This window comes from Haliaeetus albicilla, chromosome 7, assembly GCF_947461875.1.
Source record: "Haliaeetus albicilla chromosome 7, bHalAlb1.1, whole genome shotgun sequence".
NCBI lineage: Eukaryota > Metazoa > Chordata > Aves > Accipitriformes > Accipitridae > Haliaeetus > Haliaeetus albicilla.
The window spans coordinates 42,393,694-42,415,780 of NC_091489.1; the positions used below are offsets into that span (position 1 = coordinate 42,393,694).

Consider the following 22,087-nt stretch of genomic DNA (forward strand, 5'->3'; position numbering starts at 1 on the left):
CAATGCCTCGCCCCGACCCACCGAAACCCCAGAAAGGCAGGGAGATCAGGACCTGCCAGTCACACACGTGCCGTGCCGTACCGTACTGAGGCCACAGGCACGGGACATGTCCTCCCCTGTGGCAGTGGGGCTCTGTACCGTGGAGAGACACAATTCTATATCTGGGACCCTGACGACGCCACTGTTACCACAAGATGGAGGTGTTGCTCGCGGCATGCCGGCGGCAAGAGCTGCACCTGCGTGGATGGCCATCCTCCTCCTCTTCCTCCTCATTCTCCTCTTCCTCCTCATTGCCCCAGAAGCATGGGGCCCAGAGGCAGGTGCGGCTTTGCTGCACCAGCTCTGCTGGAGGACACGCGCAGGGCAGCCCAGAGCCGTTGGAGACGGCACGAGGCGCAGAGGCACGCTGAGGACAATCCCATGAGACACACGGCAGGCTACAGAGCCTGACACGACCGCCCCGCTGCAGCCTTCGTGTTGCCCCCCACCCAGCTTGCCTGATCCCTGCTACCACAGGCTGGGACAGCCCTCGCCCCTTCATCCCCTTGCTCCCGGCCACGCAGCCCTGCAATCGGGTGACATCAACCCCAGCGCCTCTGAGGTTGTTTCAAGCGTGCGCCCGTCGCTTTGGACTCTGTCGTGTCCCCTCGCCCCAGATTCTTGCTCCCCTACCCTGTGGCTCCCTTCATTCCCCTCTAAACCCTGGTGCTCCAGCAAACGACAAGACCCTGGTTGCCCACTTATGGACGCGACTCAGTTAAGCCTCGCCAAAGGGGACGGCATTCGACGGGCCGGTGGCGTGGCTAGGGTGCCGGACATGCCGACCTCTGTCTTGGGAGGCCTCTCCTGCCACGTGTGGTTTTGAGGTTGGCTGCAGACAAGGCGGAGGTGGACCGAGACCTCTGAACCTCAGAGCGGCGGCCGGAGCGCCCAGGCTGATGGCCAGCACAAGGGACTCTCCCGCTCTGCCAAATGCCTGTCTTGGCCGGTGCTTTGCCTGGTCCCCAAGCTGAAGGGTCAGGAGACATCCTGAACTAGCCACGTCTCCCACCCGTTTCCGCGTGGCTGAAGAAGACCTCGGCACCATCGCATGCCACCAGGTGAGCCTGGCTAAGCACCGGTCCCCGGAGTACCGCGTCCATTGCCTGCCTGCAGGACCTCTCGGCGCCGTGGGCTTTGCCCGAGAGCCAGCTTTGCACTGGGCCCCAAAAGAACGGCGTGCCTGCTGCGGCTGGTCAGGGTCCTTCTCTGTGCTGAGGACAGACGAACAGCTGGATGCAGCACAAGAAGACAAGTTACACGCAGAGATGGGGAGACATGTGGCACTGCGGAACCGGTTGGTGGAGCCCTGAGTGATGCAAAGGGACTGCTTGGGCAAAAGGTCGGCGCAAAACACGGTAATGACCTGTCCGGCTCAGCCGTGGAGCTCAGATTGCATTAGACATCTACTTCTCCTTATTACACACCTGCAACCTCCTGGAGGGGAGACGCGGCTGTGGGACCATCAGCTACCTGTCCCGTAGGAAGCGTGCTGCTCCGGGGAAGCCTGAAAACCATAACCCTGACCTGGCCTCTGCTCACACAGTTTTTCACACAAATGCTGCTGTTTACCATCGCACCAGGATGTCCATACCTGACCCTTCACGTAACAGCTCGGCATGGCCCAGAGCACGCGAGATGCTCACCGGGAGAGAGCGCGATGGGACGTGTCTCGGAGGCTCCGCTGCCCCCCGTCCCTTCCCATGCCGGCCTGCTTTTGTGACACTGTGCCTGCCTGGAGGTGGGGGCAAAACCACCTCTCTCCTTTACCAAAGCCTATGGTGGAGACACCAGCCATGGCGCCCGGTCCTGCATCACCGTGCTGCGCCCCAAGCCTGGCGGCCCTCCGGGCTCAGCTCCCAGTTTGGGCATCCGAGGTGGCGTGCTGCCAGCCTTTAATAACATATTCCAGGCCCTGGCCAGTCCCATTTCCGAGGGGACACTGACAACTGCCTGATGCTGCCCATGGCGGACCGCGGTCCGGCAACCCTCGTCGAGGCTCTGTGGAGCCCCTGCGCCCTGATATCACACCTTCTGCCTGGCTGAGGTATCTGGAGAGAAACATACCCGTGCACACATGCCCTACACTGCGTGGCTTTTCTTCATTGAAGAAAATATTTACGCACCCACACCCTGACACAGACATGTAGATATTAATCTGTAAATTTTATATATATGTGTGTGTATACATACACACTTTTATATATAAACATATGGGTTTGTAGATTGATAATAAATATTTATAGAAAATGTATTTCTATAGATATATATTTATATGCACATCTAAATGTATATATAACTATATATTTATATATGCATATAAAGATACACCCACACACATGTAAAAAAATATATATACACACACACACTTTATATATAATTTATATACACTTTATATGTGTGTGTGTGTGTGTGTGTGTATATATATATATAAGGCCCATGAACAAGACTCTGCTGACTCCCAGTGGAGGAAGATATTCTTTGAGGGCTCTGTTTTTTAAAAAGGACAGCGTGACCAGGGCCTGGAGGGACACGGACTTCAGCCTACGCATAAGAAACCGATTATACTTAAAATCATCCATGCTCGTGTGAAACACGGATACTATGTGGATTCTGTAAATGCTGCAGTCGATTTACTGCTGTGTGAAAGGGGCTGCAGACACAGGAGAGGGGTGTGACTGCTGCATTATACGTGCCCGGTCCCACTGGGGACGGGCTCCTGGGGAACATCACCCCCCCCCCGGGACACCCATCCCGCTAGGAAGTCTCCACGCCTCTTACAAAACACACGCTCATCAGCGAGGTACAGTTACTAAACTTTAGCCAAGGATAGCTGGGAGCGGATCCTGTCTGCCATAAGTGTGAGACTGGGCACCATCATGGTCCTTGGACCCCGCAAGTGGCTAGTGCCATCTCTGGAACGAGCGGGAGCGATCGCAACCCCGACGTTACCGCTGCCCTGCGGCTGACCTGCCAGTTGCCGAGCGAGCCGCCCGTGACACCATTCCCTTATGGTGGGAAGATGTACCCGAAGAGACATTTACCCTCCCGACTCAAAGCCATACTCCCACAAAGCGCAGCCCCAAACAACAATGCGTGCGGCAGCCAGGGAGCCGCAAGAAGCTGCCGGAAAGGAGGAGGTTCCCTTGTCACCGGCCGACCGAGCGATGCTTTGCGGTCCCTGGCTATCTCCCTTTGTTTCCAGGCACCGATCAAACCCGTTACCCTTGGATCTATTCAAAACCCACCGGGACATGCTGCCTGGCTGAGAAGCTCTGCCTCGCCTCCGTTCACCTACACGTAGGGGAAAATCCAACCCCAGCATCTCTGGTGTGGCCGTCCCCCAAAGGGACGACGCGCTGGCGTGGCACTGACCAGGCTCTCGCGAAACCTGTGGGTCCTTGGGGCGCCCGGACGCCTCCCTCTCCGCTTCCACACGGACAGAACCTCGCTGATTTCAGACGCGGGGAAGGGCTGCTGAGATGCAGCACCACACGTGCCTGGTGACTCAGAAGCCTCCAGCCCTGCGAGGAGCTAGCCTTGCCGACAAAATACGTTACGGATTTGACGGACGATCTGTCCCTCCCCAGGTACGGTATCCTTCCAGACACCTACTGTGTGACATCGCTTTGCAAGTGGGCTGAGACAAGATTGGAATCTACAGCTCGTGTACCCAAATGAATATGCTGCGTACCCTGCAGAAGTACCTTCTGCTCCATTTGGCAGGCCTGCTGCCCTTCCAAATCCGATCGACCTTGGGGTTATCCTTCCCGCACGGTATTACCTTCCTCTGAAGATAGCCGCGGCTGATGGTTTGGGAGACTGATTTACTTTGGGAACTACAAAGAGGCCAATCTGCCTGGAAAACAGCTCCCTGGGAAAAGACAACACATTTCCAGGCCTCCATCTCAAGCGTATCGCTTTTACCTCGGGCTACGAACAGATTAATTAAAACCTCCACCCTCCCACCGAGCATTACCGAGACCCGCATTGAGGCCTTCTTGCTACGCAAGGTAAATTTGGGCCCTGGGTTTGGACTCGAGCCCGTTCGTTTGGTATTCGAGCAGATAATCAGGGACACGTTCCTACAGGCAGCCTGGTGGCAACCCACACCCGTCACAGCGCCTGGGGCCTCTCAGCCATGCGTGGGGGCCGAGACCTCCCTCTCCTGCCATCGGGGTGACACCGCTCCGAAATCCCTCTGTCCCGGCTCTCGCCTGCTCCGCTTGCCGGGCAGGTGCCAGACACGGACCGGGAGGGACATATTGTGGCTTCTCGAGCGCAATACGCAGGGTGACGTGACCTTGCCAGGCTTGCGCTGCTGGCCGTGCCGTATCGTGCCCTAGTTTACGTGGGCTTTCTTCCCAGCCCGTCTTTCACTGGCCAGGCTGCGAGCACCTACAGACAGGACAAAGCGATGAGCGGCTGCGGTGACGCGATTGCAGCGGGGCAGAGAGGTGCGGCGACCCCGACGGAGTCCCGGGGAAGCTGAGCCACGGGACTGGTACGTGCATCTCTGCGTTACCCTCTCTGCCAGCCACGCCATAATCCAGACTACGCTTTTTCACTAATCTGGTTATTAAACCTGAGACACAGTCCTGCCTGCTCACCCCCGGTCTGAGTCCAGCTGCAAGACCCATCCCAAAGGCACAGGGCATGGCATCCACTGCCAGGCTTCGGCCCTTCTTAGACACGGATAGAGAGGGAGGGATAACCCGAGCCTGAGTGAGTCCAGCTGAGCCCAAAGCATCATCCTGCAGCAGGCTGCTGCTGGCCAGCAGCGCTGGGGAATGACAGGCACCCCAGTTAGCCGGTGCCTCCGTCCCTGCCCGCATTCGCTGCCCGCTCAGCCTGTCTCCTTCCCCTCCTCGGCCGTCTCGGGGGACCGCTTGCCCTTGCAGCAATAGCGAGCAGCTTTGCTGGAGCTCTGCAACCGGCAAGATCCGAGAGCTGTAGGAAATGATTACTGCTTGGGATTTCAAGCCAGGGATTCCTGGCTTGAGAGTGCAGAGAGGGGAAAGGAAAGGATTAGTGACCTGCGGGGCTCAGTTTATGCCCCGCTGAGAGATTTGGCTCCTCTGGCAAAAAGGCTGCCAATTGTTCACGTCAAAGCTAGAAGATCCCACAGATCGACGTCTAAGTGACTGCTCAGAGCAGCGCCTCACGGAACTTCCCAAAGGGTGGGTGCTGTGATGCACAGACACAACTCAGCCTCCCCAGCTCCCTGTCCCCACCGGACGGGGTCGCCCCCTCAGGCCTCCCCTCTCTCGGCAGACGCCGGATCTCAAAAACGTGACAAGTGGTGGCCCCGAGGGGGGCAGGAGGGCTCGGAGGTCCTATCCCCTGAGACCTTTGCTTCAAAGGCAGGTCCTGCAGAGACCAGATGCTCTTTGAAAGCTCCCTGCGTCCTATGGCCCTACAGCAAGGGCCCGCTTTCCCAGGAGAGACGAGCTCTCTCGCTTCCCAGATGAGCCAGAACAAAGGCAAATTGCCAGCCCTGCTCAGAGACCTGCCCGCTCAGCTCACACCTTGATTTGCTCGCTCCAGGAGTGAGCCGCACGTGCGGCCCTTCTTCCCGTGGCAGCGGCGGGCTCTCCTCCCCGGCATCCCTGCGCGCCGAGCTCTCCGCCGCGTCGGGACTGAGATCGGACTCCGACAGCGGGGCGGGCTGTTTTACTCCCTGACTCGACTCCAGCAACATGCGATGTGTCCTTTAAACAACTCTATCTGCTCTCGCAGTAAGGCTCTGTGGGGGACAGGTCTTCCAGCCCCCGCGGTCCCCTAAACCCTCCGGAAACTCTAGAGCTGTGCCAGGGAAAGGCGAGGGGGAGAGGGGGAGGAAAACTGGGGGACCGGGGGCTCCTCGCCTTGCTCTCGGAGTTCATGGTGTTTGCTGCTGATGAAATCCAGATGGACCTTAAAATAAACTCTGCTCTGTTCCCCCTCCCCATTACACCAGAAGACGGGCTCTTTTTTCAAGAAACAAAAAATACCTTGCCAAAGGAAACGTGTATTTCCCTCCGCAAAGAAAGAGCTATTCATCTGCGAGCATTTACCAGCACTAGGTTCACCCGAGAGGTCCTCGCTACCATGCTCTCCCTCACACCCACCACAGTGACCTGGTGGGAGGGAGTCCCACGGTTGGGGAGGGGGGACACGGACCCTTCTCACGGTCGTGTCACTTGGAGCGCCCTGCAAGGAGTGTGAAAAAGAGGGTGGGAGGAGGCCGGCACCCCCCCCCCCCCCCAATTTCCTCTATTTAGAAACTGCTACAAAGCCAGTTCCTCATTTCTTATTATTTCTTATGCTATCCTCCCTCTCTATTCCTTATTTTTGGGGGGAATTTGGCATGGCAGAGCAGGTCGTTTTGCAGGCAATAGGATGGATGCTCGGACGGGGTGGTGCTTTTGGGAAATGCCTCCACGGCCTTTTTGGGTCTCTCTTACCTGCCCGTCACATCCACTCCAGACAGCAACTGGCTATAGGGATTCTCGCACAATAAAACTCCCTTATTGACTCTGCCCTTACCCACAGTGACCTCCAGTCCTCCAGAGGGACATTACACTGAGTCAAGACCGCTAAAAGCTTTATTAGGAGAGCTTATAATTGTATTGACTCGATAATTGAAATACACTAACTAGGTTTCTAGGAGAAAGCACTTCGGGGAAAGCTGTGGACAACGTTTCTGCTTTTAAAGCAAGCGAAATAAGGGGGAGCAAGACTGCCTTGGGGCTGTCCACAGGATTTATAAGCTCCCATTCTTTCGCTGCTAGGTCACGTCCATTTTCTTTGAAGATTTCCCAACAACTTTAGAAATGCCAGAACGGCTCACAGGGCAGAGAAGACACAAGCCATTAGCCTGCTCTCAGCGCCTCTGAGATGAAAGAGGCTAAAAAACAAGTTAGACCTTTTCTGAGCACCACGACTATGCCCAGAAAAACACCTTTGGCTTCCAGAGATGAGGCAGGGCCAAGCAATAGGCGCAGCTCACCTCTCCCATCACCTCCCATGGTCACCCCCCACCTTCCCATCCCCCTCAGCAGGGAGGACATGGGGCCGAGCAGGGCATGACCCCTCAGCCCGTCGCAGCAGAACGGAGGGCAGATCCCTGCTCGAGCTGCCTTGCCCGGCTGGACACGGCAGCAAAAGGAGACTGCGCCAACAGCGGTGAGGAGAGGGAGGAAAGCGAGAGGGGAAGGGTCACCCGGCATCTGTAAGCAAAACTCTCATTTTCCTCACACCGTCCTAGACTCCCAAGGCATGATCTCAGTCAGACGAATCACGTAACACGCACCCACCCAAGTGCGGGCCGTGACGTCCCCCGTGCTCGGTGTGAGCAGAGCTGGGTGCCGGCAAACTGCCTCAGACGCACAGACCATACATTCACATGAAGCACAGCGCTGAGACGAGCTGACATCTGCTGCCGAACATGGAGCCTGAGGTGGAGCTGCACGTCCCTCCAGCCAGCAGGACAACTGGACGCTGACCGCCGGGAGCCCAGGCGAAGCTGGCCCCAGGCCTTCCCTGCCACCTGGGCACGAACCCGCTGCTCTCCTTCTGCCTCACGTCCCAGCTGCCCCTTCCCACCCTGCTCCGTAACACCCAGGACACAGCACTGTCCAGCACCAATAAAGCCTGCGCATTACAAAGATTTCCCTCGGTACGGCCACATAAGCCCCGGGCAGAGATGGGGCAAGTCGCTCTCTGGAAGGGATGCGCGAGAGGTGCCCCTTGCAGCCTGCGGCAGCACCGGGGAAATCCCTGTGTCTGGGACTCCAGCATTTTGGCCTGCCCTGATAAATCAAGGTTGCTACCACTGGCAGTGGTCCCGCACTATCCCTGCGTAACCGTGCGTCATCTCTGCTGTGCCGATGAGTTACTAGGGCCGCACGGGCACGCTACCTGTGCTGAGTGTTTTATGGGGGAGCATGCAGCTAGCTAGCTCAACCCTGGGAGGAAAGAGCCACTCCATCACCACGGCTTGAACCTGCCTGCTGGGAGCCATGGGTGGGAGAGGTGGCAGGAGGGCCCAGAGGGACCCCGGGGGCCTCTGGCTGCCCGCTCCCAACAGCGGCTCAGGTGAGACAGCACTCGCCCTCCCAGCTCTGCCCAGGTAGGAAGATGGCAGAAATCAGGGTGAAGAGCTCTGAGGGCTACCAGAACCGTACCGGGGGAAGTCTGTCACCATAACGCATGAAATCATCTGCGCCTTTTCCTCTCTGCTCTTGACATCCATCCACACCTTCACCTGCCCATCCAGAGGCAGACGCAGCTCTTCATCGCACCCAACCCACCCTCTCAGCAGCAAGGACCTGAGCCTATGTTACTGCCCACCAGGCTGTCCTGCCGGCGAGTCCCTTGCTAGCCTGTTCTCCTTGCGGCTGGTCTGACCGATTGCCAGGAAAAGTGCTTACCTGAAACAGCCCCCCAGCACCGTGACAGTGCTTGACAAAAACTAGGCACAAAGCATTACTGTTGACCCACAGGATAATCTCCCCAGTGCATGCAGGCTGCACAGACCTCATAAATCTTCTGTTACAGGAAACCAAAGTTTTTATCAGCTGCTCTTCATTCCCATGAAATGTAAGACCTAGCAAGGACCCTCAAACCAGTGCTCAAAAACACATTGCTGCACGATGCAGGTAGATGTTTAAAATGGCTTCCCGGGGATGGGTCCACGTCAGTAACTGCCAGAACTACCAGACACATGGATTAGATGCTACTTTGGAGAAAGAAATGGGACCAGGCGCACGTTCGCCTAGCAGGACCGGGGGGAATGGACGCAAGTGGCAGAGAGCTTCCACTAGGTTGGAAAGGGTTCAAAACTGCAAGCCAAGCGGATCCCATGCTGCAGTGGGATCTGCCCCCCTCCCTGTGGTCAATGGTGGGATTAAAGCATCCAGAACAGCTGCGATACTAGGACAACAACCTCTCCTGTCTATCCCTGCTCACCTGGCGCAAGACATTTGACCAACACGTTTGGTATGCCAGGGAAGGGTAATGCTTGTGCCCCTTTTTCCCCCTGGCAGACCCTACAGGTCCCGATGCAGAAAGGCCTTGCGCTCCCAGCCCGGGCGCTGTGGGAAGCAGGGTGGTGCTTGGTGGCACCGACAGGGGTCCGGGGCATCCCTGTCATGACAGGGTCCCCGTGCACAGGGCACACAGTTACTCCGTGTGTGCGCGCGATAGCTGCCGGCCTAGGATATGTGGCCATCTGTGCTCACAACCACAGGTTTGTTGCCTAATTTCAAACATCCCAAAACCGGTAGACAAATGGGAAGAGCAGAAGAGGAGCAGATCACCGGGGCAAGCTGCAGATTGCTAGCTGCAGGGAGGTTGGGGAGCGGGGCTTTGCTTGGCAACTGGCAATTTCCAGCGCCATCCATCCCGGCATGTGGCACGCTGCACCCGGATCGTGCTCGGCCCACCCCCCCGACCCTCCAGGGCTCCCCACAGGGCCCCTCGCGGTAATCCCCCCCTCTGAAGCCGCAGGTGACATCCGTGGCAACCAGGCCTGGAACGCCACAAAACCTCAGCCTGGACACTTGCGTGGGCAATCACGCCGCTTCCCACCGATACCGGAGTGCTTCAGGCCCACGTCCCGGGCTGAGGGGCACACGCTTCTGGGGCTGCGTGCGGGAGGAACAGTGCAGCTAGGCCTCTTTTGGGGGGGGGGGAACTTCGCGCATCCCCCAGACGGAAGCCAGCTGCGACGCTTCCATTTCATTTTATTCCCCTTCCATTCGACTTCATTCCTTGCCGTTTCATTTCCCTTCCTTTCATTTCCGCTGACTTTCTCCCATCTTCCTCCCTCGGCATCCCAAGCGCCCTCCGAAGAGCCGAGAACGCCCTCTCTCTCCCGGCCGCCGGGAGGGGGGTGCTCCGAGCATCCCCCCGAGGGGAGCGGGGCGGCGGGGGCGGGATGCGGGCTCCGAGCGGCTCCCGCTGCCCATTACACATTCTCTCCGGGCGGCGGCGCGGCGGCTCCGCACCGCTCGCCTCGGCTCCGCTCCGCTCGGCCCCGGCGGCACGAACATGGCGACGCCGAGCAGCGGCGGGGCGCGCCGGGCCGGCCCTTTCCCCCGCCGCCTCCTGCCGCTCCTGCTGCTGCTGCTGCCGGCGGCGGGCGGCCATTCCGCCCTGCTGCTGCGCGCCCCGCCGCCCGCCGCCGCCGCCGAGTCCCCGCGGAGCCGCCGCACCGCGCCGCGCACGCCGGAGCCCATCCAGGTGTACGGACAGGTGAGCCCGGCCGGGGAAACCGGGGCGGGGGGCTGCCCGCCGCGGTGCACGGGCGGGCTCGGCGCCCCCCCCCAAAATACCGCCTTACATCACCCCGCGGGGCGCTGCCCCCCCCCCCCCCCCCACGCTTGGCGGGGTGGGGGGACGACGGGACGCGGAAAGGGAGCACGGAGGGCGGCAGCGCTGCCCCCAGCCCCGCGGACAACCGCTTGTGGCCGGGCCCGCCCGTGTCCGTCCGTCCGTCCCCCCCGCGGTGCTGGTGCCGCGAGTGGGCTGGCGGGGAGCCGGCCGCGCCGCTCGGCCTCGGCCACAGCGCGACGCGCTGCAGCCCCCCGCGGGGCTGCTGGGGGGGGGGGGACACACGACACGGGGGACGACACGACCCACGGGTTGCACACTTGCTGCTCGGAAAATAACTTGCGCGCCCGCGGGTGGTTTGAGCGCATCCCGCGCGGGGATGCCGGCACCCCCTCGGTGCAGCGCGGCGGGGGGGGGTGTTCGCTGGCAAGGCGACCCTGGCGACATGTGATAGCTCGTTCCCTGCCTGCGACTTGCCCCCTTCGGAGTGGCAGGCGTTTAGACGTGGGGTACCACTGACCTCTGCCTGCAGCTACCCCCGCTTCCCTTTTCCCTTAGGGCCACCTCGAGCTAGCGGCACTGTCAGATTCGCATTTTCTTGCTTGCGGGTTCGTTTCCAGCAAGATGAGCCGTGGTAGCTGCCGGGTGGCCAAGGGCACGCGCTAGCGAGATGGGCCAGATCATCCCCTCTGCTAGTTCGCCGGATGGGAAAGCGAGTCCCTCCAGCGGGGAGCGGGCAGCAGCTCTTCACCTAGAGATGCTCAAGTTGAACATTTTTGTGCTTGGAAGCTAGGCAGAGGGAGGTGACTTCTGATAGAAGACATTGCTATTTGTGAGGCGCTGTGCCCTTCTCTGTAAGAAGGGCTCCTCTCTGCATTTCTGATCCATCTTGCACTACTCCTTGAAAAAAGGGGGAAAGGAGTTGCTCATCGCAGAAAAATATAGAAACAGCTATTTCGGAAAGTATCCCTCCTTGGGCTGGATTCACTGGCAAGTTTTGTTGCCAGGACCATAAAGGCTCCCCCTCGCTCCCCCTTTTCCAGACGATCATGGCTTTAGGAGTGATGAGGAATTACACCCGGGCTGCCCAGGTGCCTGCTATGGAAAGCTTGAGACTTAAAGAGTCTGCTGTATTTTTTAACTACCCACACACTAGACTACACTGTGTTGTCCCATTTGACCCTCCTTGTTTACACTGCCTGTGTGCCATCACATGCCCAAAAGGCTGCTGGGGGGGTGGGGAGAGATCAGCCCGCAGAGGGCCAAGGCACACTCGAGGAGAGGCTTCAAGCCTTGGGCGACATCTGCCTTTGCCTCCTTGGCTAGCACTTTCCCTTCTAGGTGCCCTATAATTTCCCCTGTCTGCTGCTTGTAGGATGAGAAAGAACTGGCCACGAGGCGGGACTGGCTCTAGGGCCACTGGAGGGGCACGTGTGGGGCCAGTGCTGCTCCTAAAGCCCTGCTTCTGTTCCCCCTTTTAGAGGATGGGAAAAGCTGTTCCTACTCCCCTTGAAAATCTGCTTCGCCTCCTCTACCTCCTCAACGTTTGGCTGTTTTTAGCATAACACAGCCACCCATTTTAGAAAAAACACGACACTTGTCTCTCATCTACAGAAAGACAGTTGGAGCACTTTCCCTTCCAGCTCTCCATGGCTTTCATCTAACCCACCTGCCCCAGTCAGGTAGAGAGCTGCTTTGGCAGGAGCAGCCTCTGTCACCTGGACATGTAGCTGCAGATCTGAGAGGGTGCGGTAACCCCGGCGCTATCTGGAACAGAACTAATAGGAAGCAGTGGGAGTTCAACAGTTTGTCACTGTTCAGTCTTTTCTCTTTGCCTTTAAGCTTTCAGAGGGGGTTTGCCTAGAGAACCAAGTCGCTCTTCGCTGGCGGCGTGGCATGTGGTTTCAGGCTAGCGTACAAAACCCATCCCTTCTGCTGCTTCAGGGTGGGATGCACAAATTTGAAAGCCCAGGTACTGCATGTCACCAGGAAGAGTTTACTGGCACTAAACAGTTCTGAGTTCTCCTGAGCGCTACAGTGCTTTAAATCAGGGTCTGCTTTGATAAAAGGGAGAAGAGTGAGCCCACATGTCTTAGCCTTTGTTACAGCTCTGACCGCACAGAATTACCAATGCTTGGGAAACCAGAAAGCTGTGCAACATGGTTCTCTAGGGTCTAGTGCCTTGTGACAAGCACCCAATGATCCCTGCGTCCTCCTTCCCCCAGGTTTCTGGCACTCTAATACCAGCAGAAAATCATGCAGTCAAAAAGCGGTTCTCTCTCAGGGACGTCATCATAAGGGGCAGAGCTTGCACCGAGCATCCTAGTGCCGTGCCACTGCAGTCCCTTATCTGGGATGCGTCCTGCTCCCGCGCATTTGGCAGGTCACTCGACCATCTGCTACGCGCTGCCTCGTGCCCTGAAACTCCCTGCCCTTCCCCGGCTCTCAACTGCGGTCCCGACAGAGCCTCATGGCACGGCTTAGAGCCTGGGCTCGGCTCAGAGGCGAAGGAAAGTGCGGCACGGGAGGTCAGTGCTGCCTGTCGCCACCATGGGTGACATCGCCAGGGGACTGGAGCGAGAGGGAGGGATGCATCACCCCAGCTGGAAGTGAGGAGGGGAACGAAGTCCAAACCCTTTGCGGCTCCTCAGGAGCCAAATGCAGCTTACTCGGCTGTCGTGGTTTAACCCCAGCCAGCAACTAAGCACCATGCAGCCGCTCACTCACTCCCCCCCCCATCCAGTGGGATGGGGGAGAAAATCAGGAAAAGAAGTAAAACTCCTGGGTTGAGATAAGAACCATTTAATAGAACAGAAAAGAAGAAACTAATAATGATAATGATAACACTAATAAAATGACAACAGTAGTAATAAAAGGATTGAAATGTACAAATGATGCGCAGGGCAATTGCTCACCACCCGCCGACCGACACCCAGCCAGTCCCCGAGCAGCGAATCCCTGCCCCCCCACTTCCCAGTTCCTAAACTAGATGGGATGTCCCATGGTATGGAATTCACTGTTGGCCAGTTTGGGTCAGGTGCCCTGGCTGGGCATGAGAAGCTGAAAAATCCTTGACTATAGTCTAAACACTACTGAGCAACAACTGAAAACATCAGTGTTATCAACATTCTTCACATACTGAACTCAAAACATAGCACTGTACCAGCTACTAGGAAGACAGTTAACTCTATCCCAGCTGAAACCAGGACATCGGCGCTGTCAGCAACAAACTCAGAGCCCTCTTGCCCTAGACGCCAAAGACACAAGCACAAAACATTATGTGGATTCCTCGTCCAGATCCTCACCACCAATGACATCCTTGCTGGGCAGGCTCACGCAGCTTGCACGCATGGCTGCAGCAAAACTTTTTGGGAACCTCAGCGAATGGCAAGACCAGTAGCCTAAACCCCTGTGCTTTTGTGGCTTTTCCCTGCCTTTTGGACTCCAAAGCACCAGCAATCAAGAGATGAAACGCACAACTCCAGAAACCATTGGCTTCGAGACAGAGCGGGTTTTCTTCCCTTGCACGGCCCTCACCTCTACAGGACTCTTGGCGAACATCCCAATGGACAGACGGTTACGAAGCAGGCACCGACACGTGACAGGTCTTTTCTAGGACGCCACTGACAGCAGAGAAGCATCCCCAGGGCAAGACAACTGCTGCCTACACCCCCGCAGGGCAGGCAGCGCTCCCTGAACCCCTTTCAGCAACCTCAGCACCGTACCCTGCCCTCCTCATCCTGGCGTGAGTCCCTGGCTACCGAGGCAGCGGCTCATCCTCAGCCCACCCTCCTGTCCCTTAACAGCTTCTGTGCTCCCACCTACACATCCCTACTCAGACCTGGATACAGGTACTCAGCTCTAGGATTTTACTTTGAGTACATCCCCACCATCCCACATAAATCCTGTCCCCTCCTGGGGGAAAGCCGGCCACGAACCACATCGCCTGCAAGGACTTCACTTACTACAACAAACAAGGAAAAGAAAAGTAGCTGCTTCGGCTGCGTACCTGCCTGCTGGGTCGAAGCGTCTTCCGTGACCGTGAGGCTGGCCATTTCACAAGTGTCACATCGTAGCCGTGGCAGACAGCGAGAAGCACCAAGGCAGAAGGCCGGCCTCTGTCTGCTGCTCCTGAGGTGCAAAAGAGAGGATCACAGTTATGGAGAGCATTTACACTAATAAATACAGACATACGGGTCTAACCTTTGTCTGCAGACATCCCTTTCCCTTCTTTGGAAAGGGCTTATCCGAAACCTCCTCCAAAACCATGCAACTCACAAGAAGCCTTTGCCTTAAACCGCTCTGGGACAAAAGACATCTTATCCAACCCACTGGCGGCTCCTGCAGCAGCCAGTCCGCCCTGCGTGCTGCCGTTGTGAGGCCTCAAGCCTCTCCCTGTGCTCCTAACCCGCGCACAGCCGTCACCTCTGTGCCTCCCCATCCCCTGAACTGGCATTATTGCCTGTCCTAATATCAGCTCATCTCTTCCCTTCTGTGGGGGACCTACTTCATTGCTCTCAAGCTTCCTGTTTCCTGGTGATAACTGATCCTGTCTTTGCACAAAAGGACCAGATTTTCATCATTTCCAGGCCATTTACTACAAAATTACCTTTGATGAGCCCACCTGCTTGACCTTGACACCGCCCACCCCTCCACAGTGACAAAGACCTAAGATGACCTCCTCAGCTGCTAGCACTTGGAGTACCACATGCATTAAAGCAGCCTGCATTAGATTAAAACCAACACCACACCATGATGCCACTCAGCGATCTTCAAGACAGAAGTTTTTCAAGACGGCTGAGAAGAACACCTCCCATTAACATAACACCGCAGCGATGACTGCGCGCAGATGTTAACATCTCTGTGACCGTGGGACAGCACATTCGCAGAGTACCAAGAAAACTAAGCACTCCCCAGGAGACAAGCCTCCCCAGGCACAGACAGGCAGGCAGCAGCCACGCTGCAGCTCACAGGCAGAGCTGTGCTTCGGCCACGGGAGTCCCTTCCCACAGCCCTCACGATGCATGCTGCACAGGCCCTGGTTGTGCTGGTGAGCTACCCTAAAATACTGTTAGCGTGTGGTCAAAATAGTGCCCGAGCAGAGAGAGCTGACGCTTCTCTTCTTTTGAGGCTGTTAGCACATCCCAAGTAGAAAGCCCCCCCTTAGCTCCCTTTGCTCACAACCTGCAAACTGGCAAAGAGCCTTTCTTCTTTCAGAGAAGACAGAAAGTGCTTCGTAGGGTAAATGCCATCCAGCTATGTGCACGGAGACATCAATCATGCTGCATCGGAATTGAACCGTACTTAATTTTGACCTGGTTTGCCAGCCCAGCAGAGACCTTCCCAGATCAGACTTTACCCTTCTGGAAGTGCCCTGGGTGGTGACAGCATGTCCCGGCAGAGGGCTGGCCGCAGGCTCCCGTACCCCCCCCCTTTCCTTCTTTCCTCGCATTGGCAGATATCCCTCCCCATCGCTGCGTCTGCCCAGGGCACGGGCACCCCTGCCCCTCTCCCAGCACTTGATTTTTCACCCAAGCTTGCCAGGAAAGACGGGTCTCTGGAAGCCATGCAGTTCCTGCTCCTGGCACCATGGCAGCCAGGGAAGCTATTGGTGTTTTTATTCGTTGTTTCCCCTTCGGCAGGTTCCTCAGAGATCCTGCTGTTGGACTAAGCAAGCATTGCGGCATCCCAGGGGCATCGCTTAAGGTTTCTGTAGGTGCAACGACTAGCTTGTGGCATGCTTCACCGGCAGGCTTTAGACCTTTTCTGCAGCCTTCCTCTGTGCTTTGGTTATGGGGGGTGACTTCCATCAGCACTTACCCAAATTTACCAGGGCAGCCTTGATTCCTCATCACCTTCGCCCCTCCCTGCTTCAATTTAGAAAGAGACCCCATCTCCGGGGCCTTCTTGCCGAGGGACCTGCTCATTTGTGGGGTAAACGGGGCTCCTGCCTCGACCCCAATCTTCCCCCTCCCTTGCCCTTTTCCCTTCTTCTAGAAACAACAGCTATTGGAGAGCTCTGTTGGTGGTAGCAGAGAGAAAACAGCTCTGCAAGCAGATGATTTCAGTATTAACAAAATTAACATGGGCCTGGCACTCTCCGAAATGAGTCACCCATGTTTCATATCAATGATTTCAGACCCTAGCATTTTCAGTCCAAGCCACAAGCAGTGCTAAGGCAGGCACAGACTGTATTTTAAAATATCGCAGCAGGGCTGGAAACAGATGCTCGGGAGCAGAGCAGAAGGTACAGTAATGAAGCTTTAGTAGGAGCGCACGAGGAACACGGCGTGCCGGGAATGCAGTAGCCACCCATGACACTTGACTCATCCGCGATGCCGGGCTATTGCGTAAGCCTTGCCGGGGGGGAGGCAGAGGAAATGGGGACGCAAAGGGCCGGCACTTGTCCGCTGCGGTTTCCAGCGAGGCGGAATGATGAGGACCCTGGTGAGAGCACCTTTCCTTTTAAAGCCCTATGCTAACCGAGCTGCGGCTTCGCTTCTGACCCCTTTCAGCAATAGCTTTCTTTAGCCCCATCCTTGTTGCCCCAGCTACCGGACACAAAATGTTTAGCCGATTCCTCTTCTGCAAGCATCTCCCGACAGCCTTCAAACGCACATAAATGATCCCTAGGAGTCTTTTTGCCTGTGCACCCCCAATTTTACAGCCTTGAGCCTCAGCCCCTGAGAAGTCATGCTGTATCACCTCCTGATTAATAGCGAGCCCCTGGGTCAAGCCACAGTTGGAGTCCTATAGCTAGAGCATTAATTCTCAACAGAGAAAACCCATCAACACTCACAGGTAGCTCCCGAGCCCGCTTGGCACCGAGAATAGCCCCTAACACTGTCCTGACACTTGTCACTGCACACGGGTGCTAGGGGCCATTACAAATCAGCACACGCACAATATTTCTGCTTGCGGTTCATCGCGGCTAACACTGTGATTTCTGCACGGGGAAGTTACGCTTCCTACACAGAGCAGCTCAGCCTCGCCGGTGGCTCAAAGGCTGGGATTTAGAGTCCTCCGGCAACAGAAAGGCCTGAGATACTGCTGTCTAGCCTGCCAGCAGCCATACGAGCGGCTACAGCGAGGTGCCCGTGCCAGAGTTGCTCATCTCCTGGCCAGCCTGCACCATTTCGGAGCCCGGGGCTTTTGCTAACACTGCCGTTTGTCACGTGCGAGGGGTGAGCCGCCTCTGCCGAGCTTGGCAACCAAAATCCTGCCCCAACCTCTCAATTCTGGGCATAAGCAACTGAGAGGGATGCAACGGGAAGGGGAGCTGGCACTTAGGCATTGCAGGTGCCGAGGAACACGGGATCGGGGCGTTTGCCACGAGGGAGCTCGGTACCTGCTCTGGGGCATGCTTCCACTGGACGGCAGCTCCAGGGGCTGTCTTCTCACTCCGTTTCTGCAGGGGATTCCTTTATTGGAAGATCCTGTTAATAAAAAATAAATATATAGTGTGAGCAAAGCTAGCAGCATTAACTACGTTAACTAGAGCTACAAGCAGCTTCCACTATGTCTTGGCTCCAGTTCTCCCCTCCTGGACTTCATTTGGCACCTTACATATTAGGAGGACAAATTAGAATTTCATGCATATTTCATATACAGTTAATCACTTGGCAAAGACCAAACCATTTCCCCATTAAGCGGAATTTATGCTCAATGCTGTTTCCATTAGGCACCAGCCGTTGCCCGTTCATAGGTTAAACCAGCTCCCAAGCAAGGTTTCCCCCAGTAGGGGAGTCTGTGACAGCGGGCTCCTGCCGAAGGAGACTCGTCCCAGCAAGAGGGGCAGGGTTACTCATGTCAGAGATAACAACAGCCTTATTGCAAAACTATTTCACAAAAAACATCCTGGTCAATGGGACATCAGGTGCTTTACGCCCAGGGCACAGTGCGGTGCTGCAGGGTCCCATGTGAGCTGTTCGGGTCCCCACAAAGCTCCAAAGGGCCATAGCAGGGCTGCTCAGCCACCAGCTGTGGTCTCCCGTGCCGGCAGAGACAAACGTGCGAGGCTTCTAAACCTGAGACGCTGCTGCACGAGCCCTTCCCGGGGGACTTACAGCGTAAGGCATCCTTCCAGTGGCTTCTCTTTCTTTACATGCCTTAGCAAGACACACTTGAGCGGTCTTTCACTACTCCTAAACTTTCTGCTGAGCACGGCCCCTAGGCACTTGGTGCTGCTCTTCCTCCCTCCTACCAGGGAACCAAACCTTGCTCATGCCAAGTTTGGCCTTTATAGCAGCACTGCCCTAATTAGGCTGCCAAAGGTCATGTGGCTCCTAATGAGTAATGAGGCTCAGCTGGCTCCTCCGAGCCCAAACACGGTGCCCCTGGTCTTGGGGTCTCACTACACTTCCCAGGTCTCCCTGCTCTGAAGAGGAATGTCTCTGGGCCTCCTTGTCTCTTTTAGCTCAGGCAGAAAAAAGCAATAGAAGTTTATTGCTGAGGTTAAAGCAAGGTGCAGTAGGAGCCTCCTGTGGTTTTTCTGGTTTTGCAACTGTCCTAGTGTCGGATTTCTTGCGGAAAAAAACCCTCAAAGCTCTACCGAAATTGCCACGGAGGTAGTAACAAGCCCCTCTTGGCTGAAGGGAGCTGGACAGGTCTGGCACATCCAGACTTCGGCTTTCCTTGGGGGAGCAGACAAATCTCTCTCAAGGCGCTTTCCCTGGGAAGGGAAGCCGGGCACGGTTGCTCGCTTCTGTCTCTGAATGTGCAGCTACAGGCTCCCCCTCGCTATACCCCTTCCCTCCAAGTAACAGCAAAACTCCAGGCAGGCTAATAAACCTAGCCCTTTGCCTGAAGCCAGCGACCTCAGCCTGGGCACAGCTGAAAACCCAGAAAAGCTGCACCCAAAATAACTGATATAGATGTAAGAGATTTAGATAGGGTCATTCCACTTTTAAAGGAGGGGAGGGGGATTGGGGCTGGGAGCGCAGAGCTGCTCTGGATTTCAGACCCGAGGCTGTATGTCGGCCGTCTCAGTGGGCATCAGCAATTTCTTCTTCTCCGCCCTGTTTCCCTGCATCCTCAAACAGCCTCGCTTCTTTTTTTTCCAGCGGGTGTGCAAGACTACCACCAGCTTGCTTTGTAGCTGCTGCTGCTGCCTGACCTAAATCTCCGCCGTGTTTGCTATCTGGGTGCTACGGCATGGTTTGCCTGGTGGGGGGGGTCTCCAGCCGAGCAGGGGGCAGCTGGGGGCACCAGCCCTGGGGGCTGCTCACTGCCTCCCTGCCAGGTTTTGATTCCCCTCCCCACCTTGTGTGAGCCTATTGCATAAGAGGGATTTGAGGGCTTCTGGCTTCACTCGCCCCCCCCCCTCCTTCCAGAATAAAGACGTCGTTTTTCCAAGCGTTTTATTTACCAGTTGCTGGCAGAGGTTAAACCGTCCCCTTACCCCGGGCGATGCTCCTCGCTGATCCCGGGGTCAGTGGGAGCCGCAGGGTATCAGGCCTAGGAAGGGCTTAGCCCTGTATTTTTCCAGCTTCCCCGAGTGTGGGGGCTCGGGCACGCATGCCCGGTGCTGCAGTAAAGGGGGTGCCCACGTGTGGCCGAGCTACGGCTGCTGCCGAGCTACTTCACCCGGCTTCCCCGGCAAGGCTGACCGTCCCTGCTCGCTGGCAGCGGTCGCTACAGGCATCCAGTTTGCCCCGAGTCTCCTGTGCCTCGAGCCCCCGCCGCGGCGATGCTGCGATAGCTTCCCCATAGAAACCGGCCCTTCGCCACTGGTGCAGTTACAGCACTGCCAGATACAACGCATGCACGAGGAATAATGGGATCGTGTACGACTGCGTTTGTGCTAGAAACCAGCGCGTCCTTTAGGGTACAGAAGTCACCGTAGAAAGGTGACTCTGTTTCCCTGCAGCCCTGCGCCTAGTCAGCCCGGATTTGAAATCACTTCTTGGTCCTTGGTTTTTGTTTTCGTTCTCATCATCCCCCGAATCCTATTTCTCTGAGGAAGAATAAAGGGAAGACTAACCCCTTCAGGCACGTGCTTTTTGCCAACATGTTCATGAGAGATGCTGCCTTACATGGGGCCACGCTCCAGCACCAGCTCCCCCCCGCAGGGAAGCCTTCTCTTTAACCGTTTGGTGGCTTGCAGTGAGCAGTGGCCTCGATATAAGCGACGGCAGCCCTGGCTCGGTGGCAATGTCCACATCATCCCCGTCGCATTGGCAGAGGTTTCCAAACCCCATCATGCTGAGCGGCCACTAGTTTGCTTGGCTGTGCTTTAAAGGCGGGGGGGGGCTTTAAATGAGACCGCAGGGGCAGGTGGGAGTGGGATGAAGGCACAGCAACCTTGGGAAATGGCGGTGGAAAGATAAAGCCCTTGGTGCATGCCAGACAGCTGTAGGCCATCCCGTTGCATTCTAGCACTCCAGGCTGGAGCTGAGCTCGCCCCAAGCGTGCCCCTGAGCACATCCGAGGTCTGAAGGGCTGGACACACAGTGCCCCTCTGCTGTTTGCCTTCTGGGCTGTTTAACTTCTGCCCCTGGTTTGAATGAGTTTCCCCCAAATCTGTGTATTTCCCAGGAGGGGTGGTGCGAGCAGGTGTTTGCTCTCCGACTGTCCCTGCGGGCGAGGCTGTGGCTCAGGGTGCCCTTTTCCTTGGCGTTGCAGGTCAGCCTCAACGATTCCCACAATCAGATGGTCGTTCACTGGGCGGGAGAGAAGAGCAACGTGATCGTGGCCTTGGCCAGAGACAGCCTGTCTTTGCTGGGTCCCAAAAACAGCGATGTAAGTAATGCAACCTGGCGCTGTCCCGGGGCACCTTCTCTGCTTCTGTGCCAGGGGAGGTGTCAGCGGCTGCTGAGCTACAGCCTGCCTTTCTCTCACGTGCTGGGAAGGTGAAAGAAAGGCCCATGAGTTTGAGTTCAGAGGCATAAAAAGAACCATTTGGTATCCTCTGTGTTGCCCCCCAGGTCTGAGCCCTGAAAGACTGGCTCGGGCAATCTCTAAGGCTTCCCGCCTTGTAGTTTTCTGAGTTTTTACCAAATCTGTCAGAAAGGAAGCCAGAGCTTTAAGCTCCTCACGCTGGGGCTTCTTCTTTGCAGGTTTACGTGTCTTATGACTACGGGAAGAGTTTTAAGAAAATTTCAGAAAAGTTCAGCTTCGGCGGGGAGAACAGCAGCGAGGTGGCCATCGCCCAGTTCTACCACAGCCCGGCCGACAACAAGAGGGTGAGGAGGATGGGGCAGCCGGCCCCAGCCGGGTTCCTCCGTAGGGCAGCGCCGCTTTATCGCCGCCGACGGCGCGAACACGAGGCCCTCGGTGCTGGGGCAGTTATGCCACGGTGCCCGTAGCGATATAGCTGCTCCTTGCTGTGGGAGGAGTAACTGTAAAGGTATTGTGGTGGCAGAGCGACCGCATCTGTAGCGGCTCATCCCGATAGAGCGACGAGCTGCGTGCCCGTCACTAGCATCGTTACAGAGCTACAGACACAAATATTTATTTAGGCTTTATCTACATCAAGGTCACCTTTCTCCTGGCTGAAGCTCTCCTAGGGTGAGGTGAGATGTCCTTGCCCTGCAGCAGCTGAAGCTGGCACTTGCCATCCCTGTAGGTATTCTCTTCTCCACAGCCAGGCTGCGGGAACCGGGCGTGCAACTGCCCCGACCCACATCCGTGGGTCATGCTGAAAACTTGCCTTTGCATAGGCCAAGTGCTCACATGGGCCTTTCCGCTGTGGCACCGGGGAGGGACGGGCCTCTTCCACAGATGGGGACCG

The 22,087-nt window shown here is 56.7% G+C and overlaps 1 protein-coding gene across 2 annotated transcripts in view; it reads left to right on the forward strand.

Moving 5' to 3' along the window:
* The first annotated feature begins 10,008 nt into the window (after positions 1-10,008).
* The window catches only part of SORL1 (sortilin related receptor 1), a 53,286-nt gene continuing 41,207 nt past the window's right edge, over positions 10,009-22,087 (forward strand). For both annotated transcript variants that reach the window (XM_069788080.1, XM_069788081.1), the window contains exons 1-3: positions 10,009-10,278; positions 20,980-21,096; positions 21,414-21,539. In XM_069788080.1, coding sequence (XP_069644181.1) covers positions 10,075-10,278; positions 20,980-21,096; positions 21,414-21,539 — 447 coding nt within the window. In that variant the 5' untranslated portion in view covers positions 10,009-10,074. The remainder of the gene's footprint in view (positions 10,279-20,979; positions 21,097-21,413; positions 21,540-22,087) is intronic.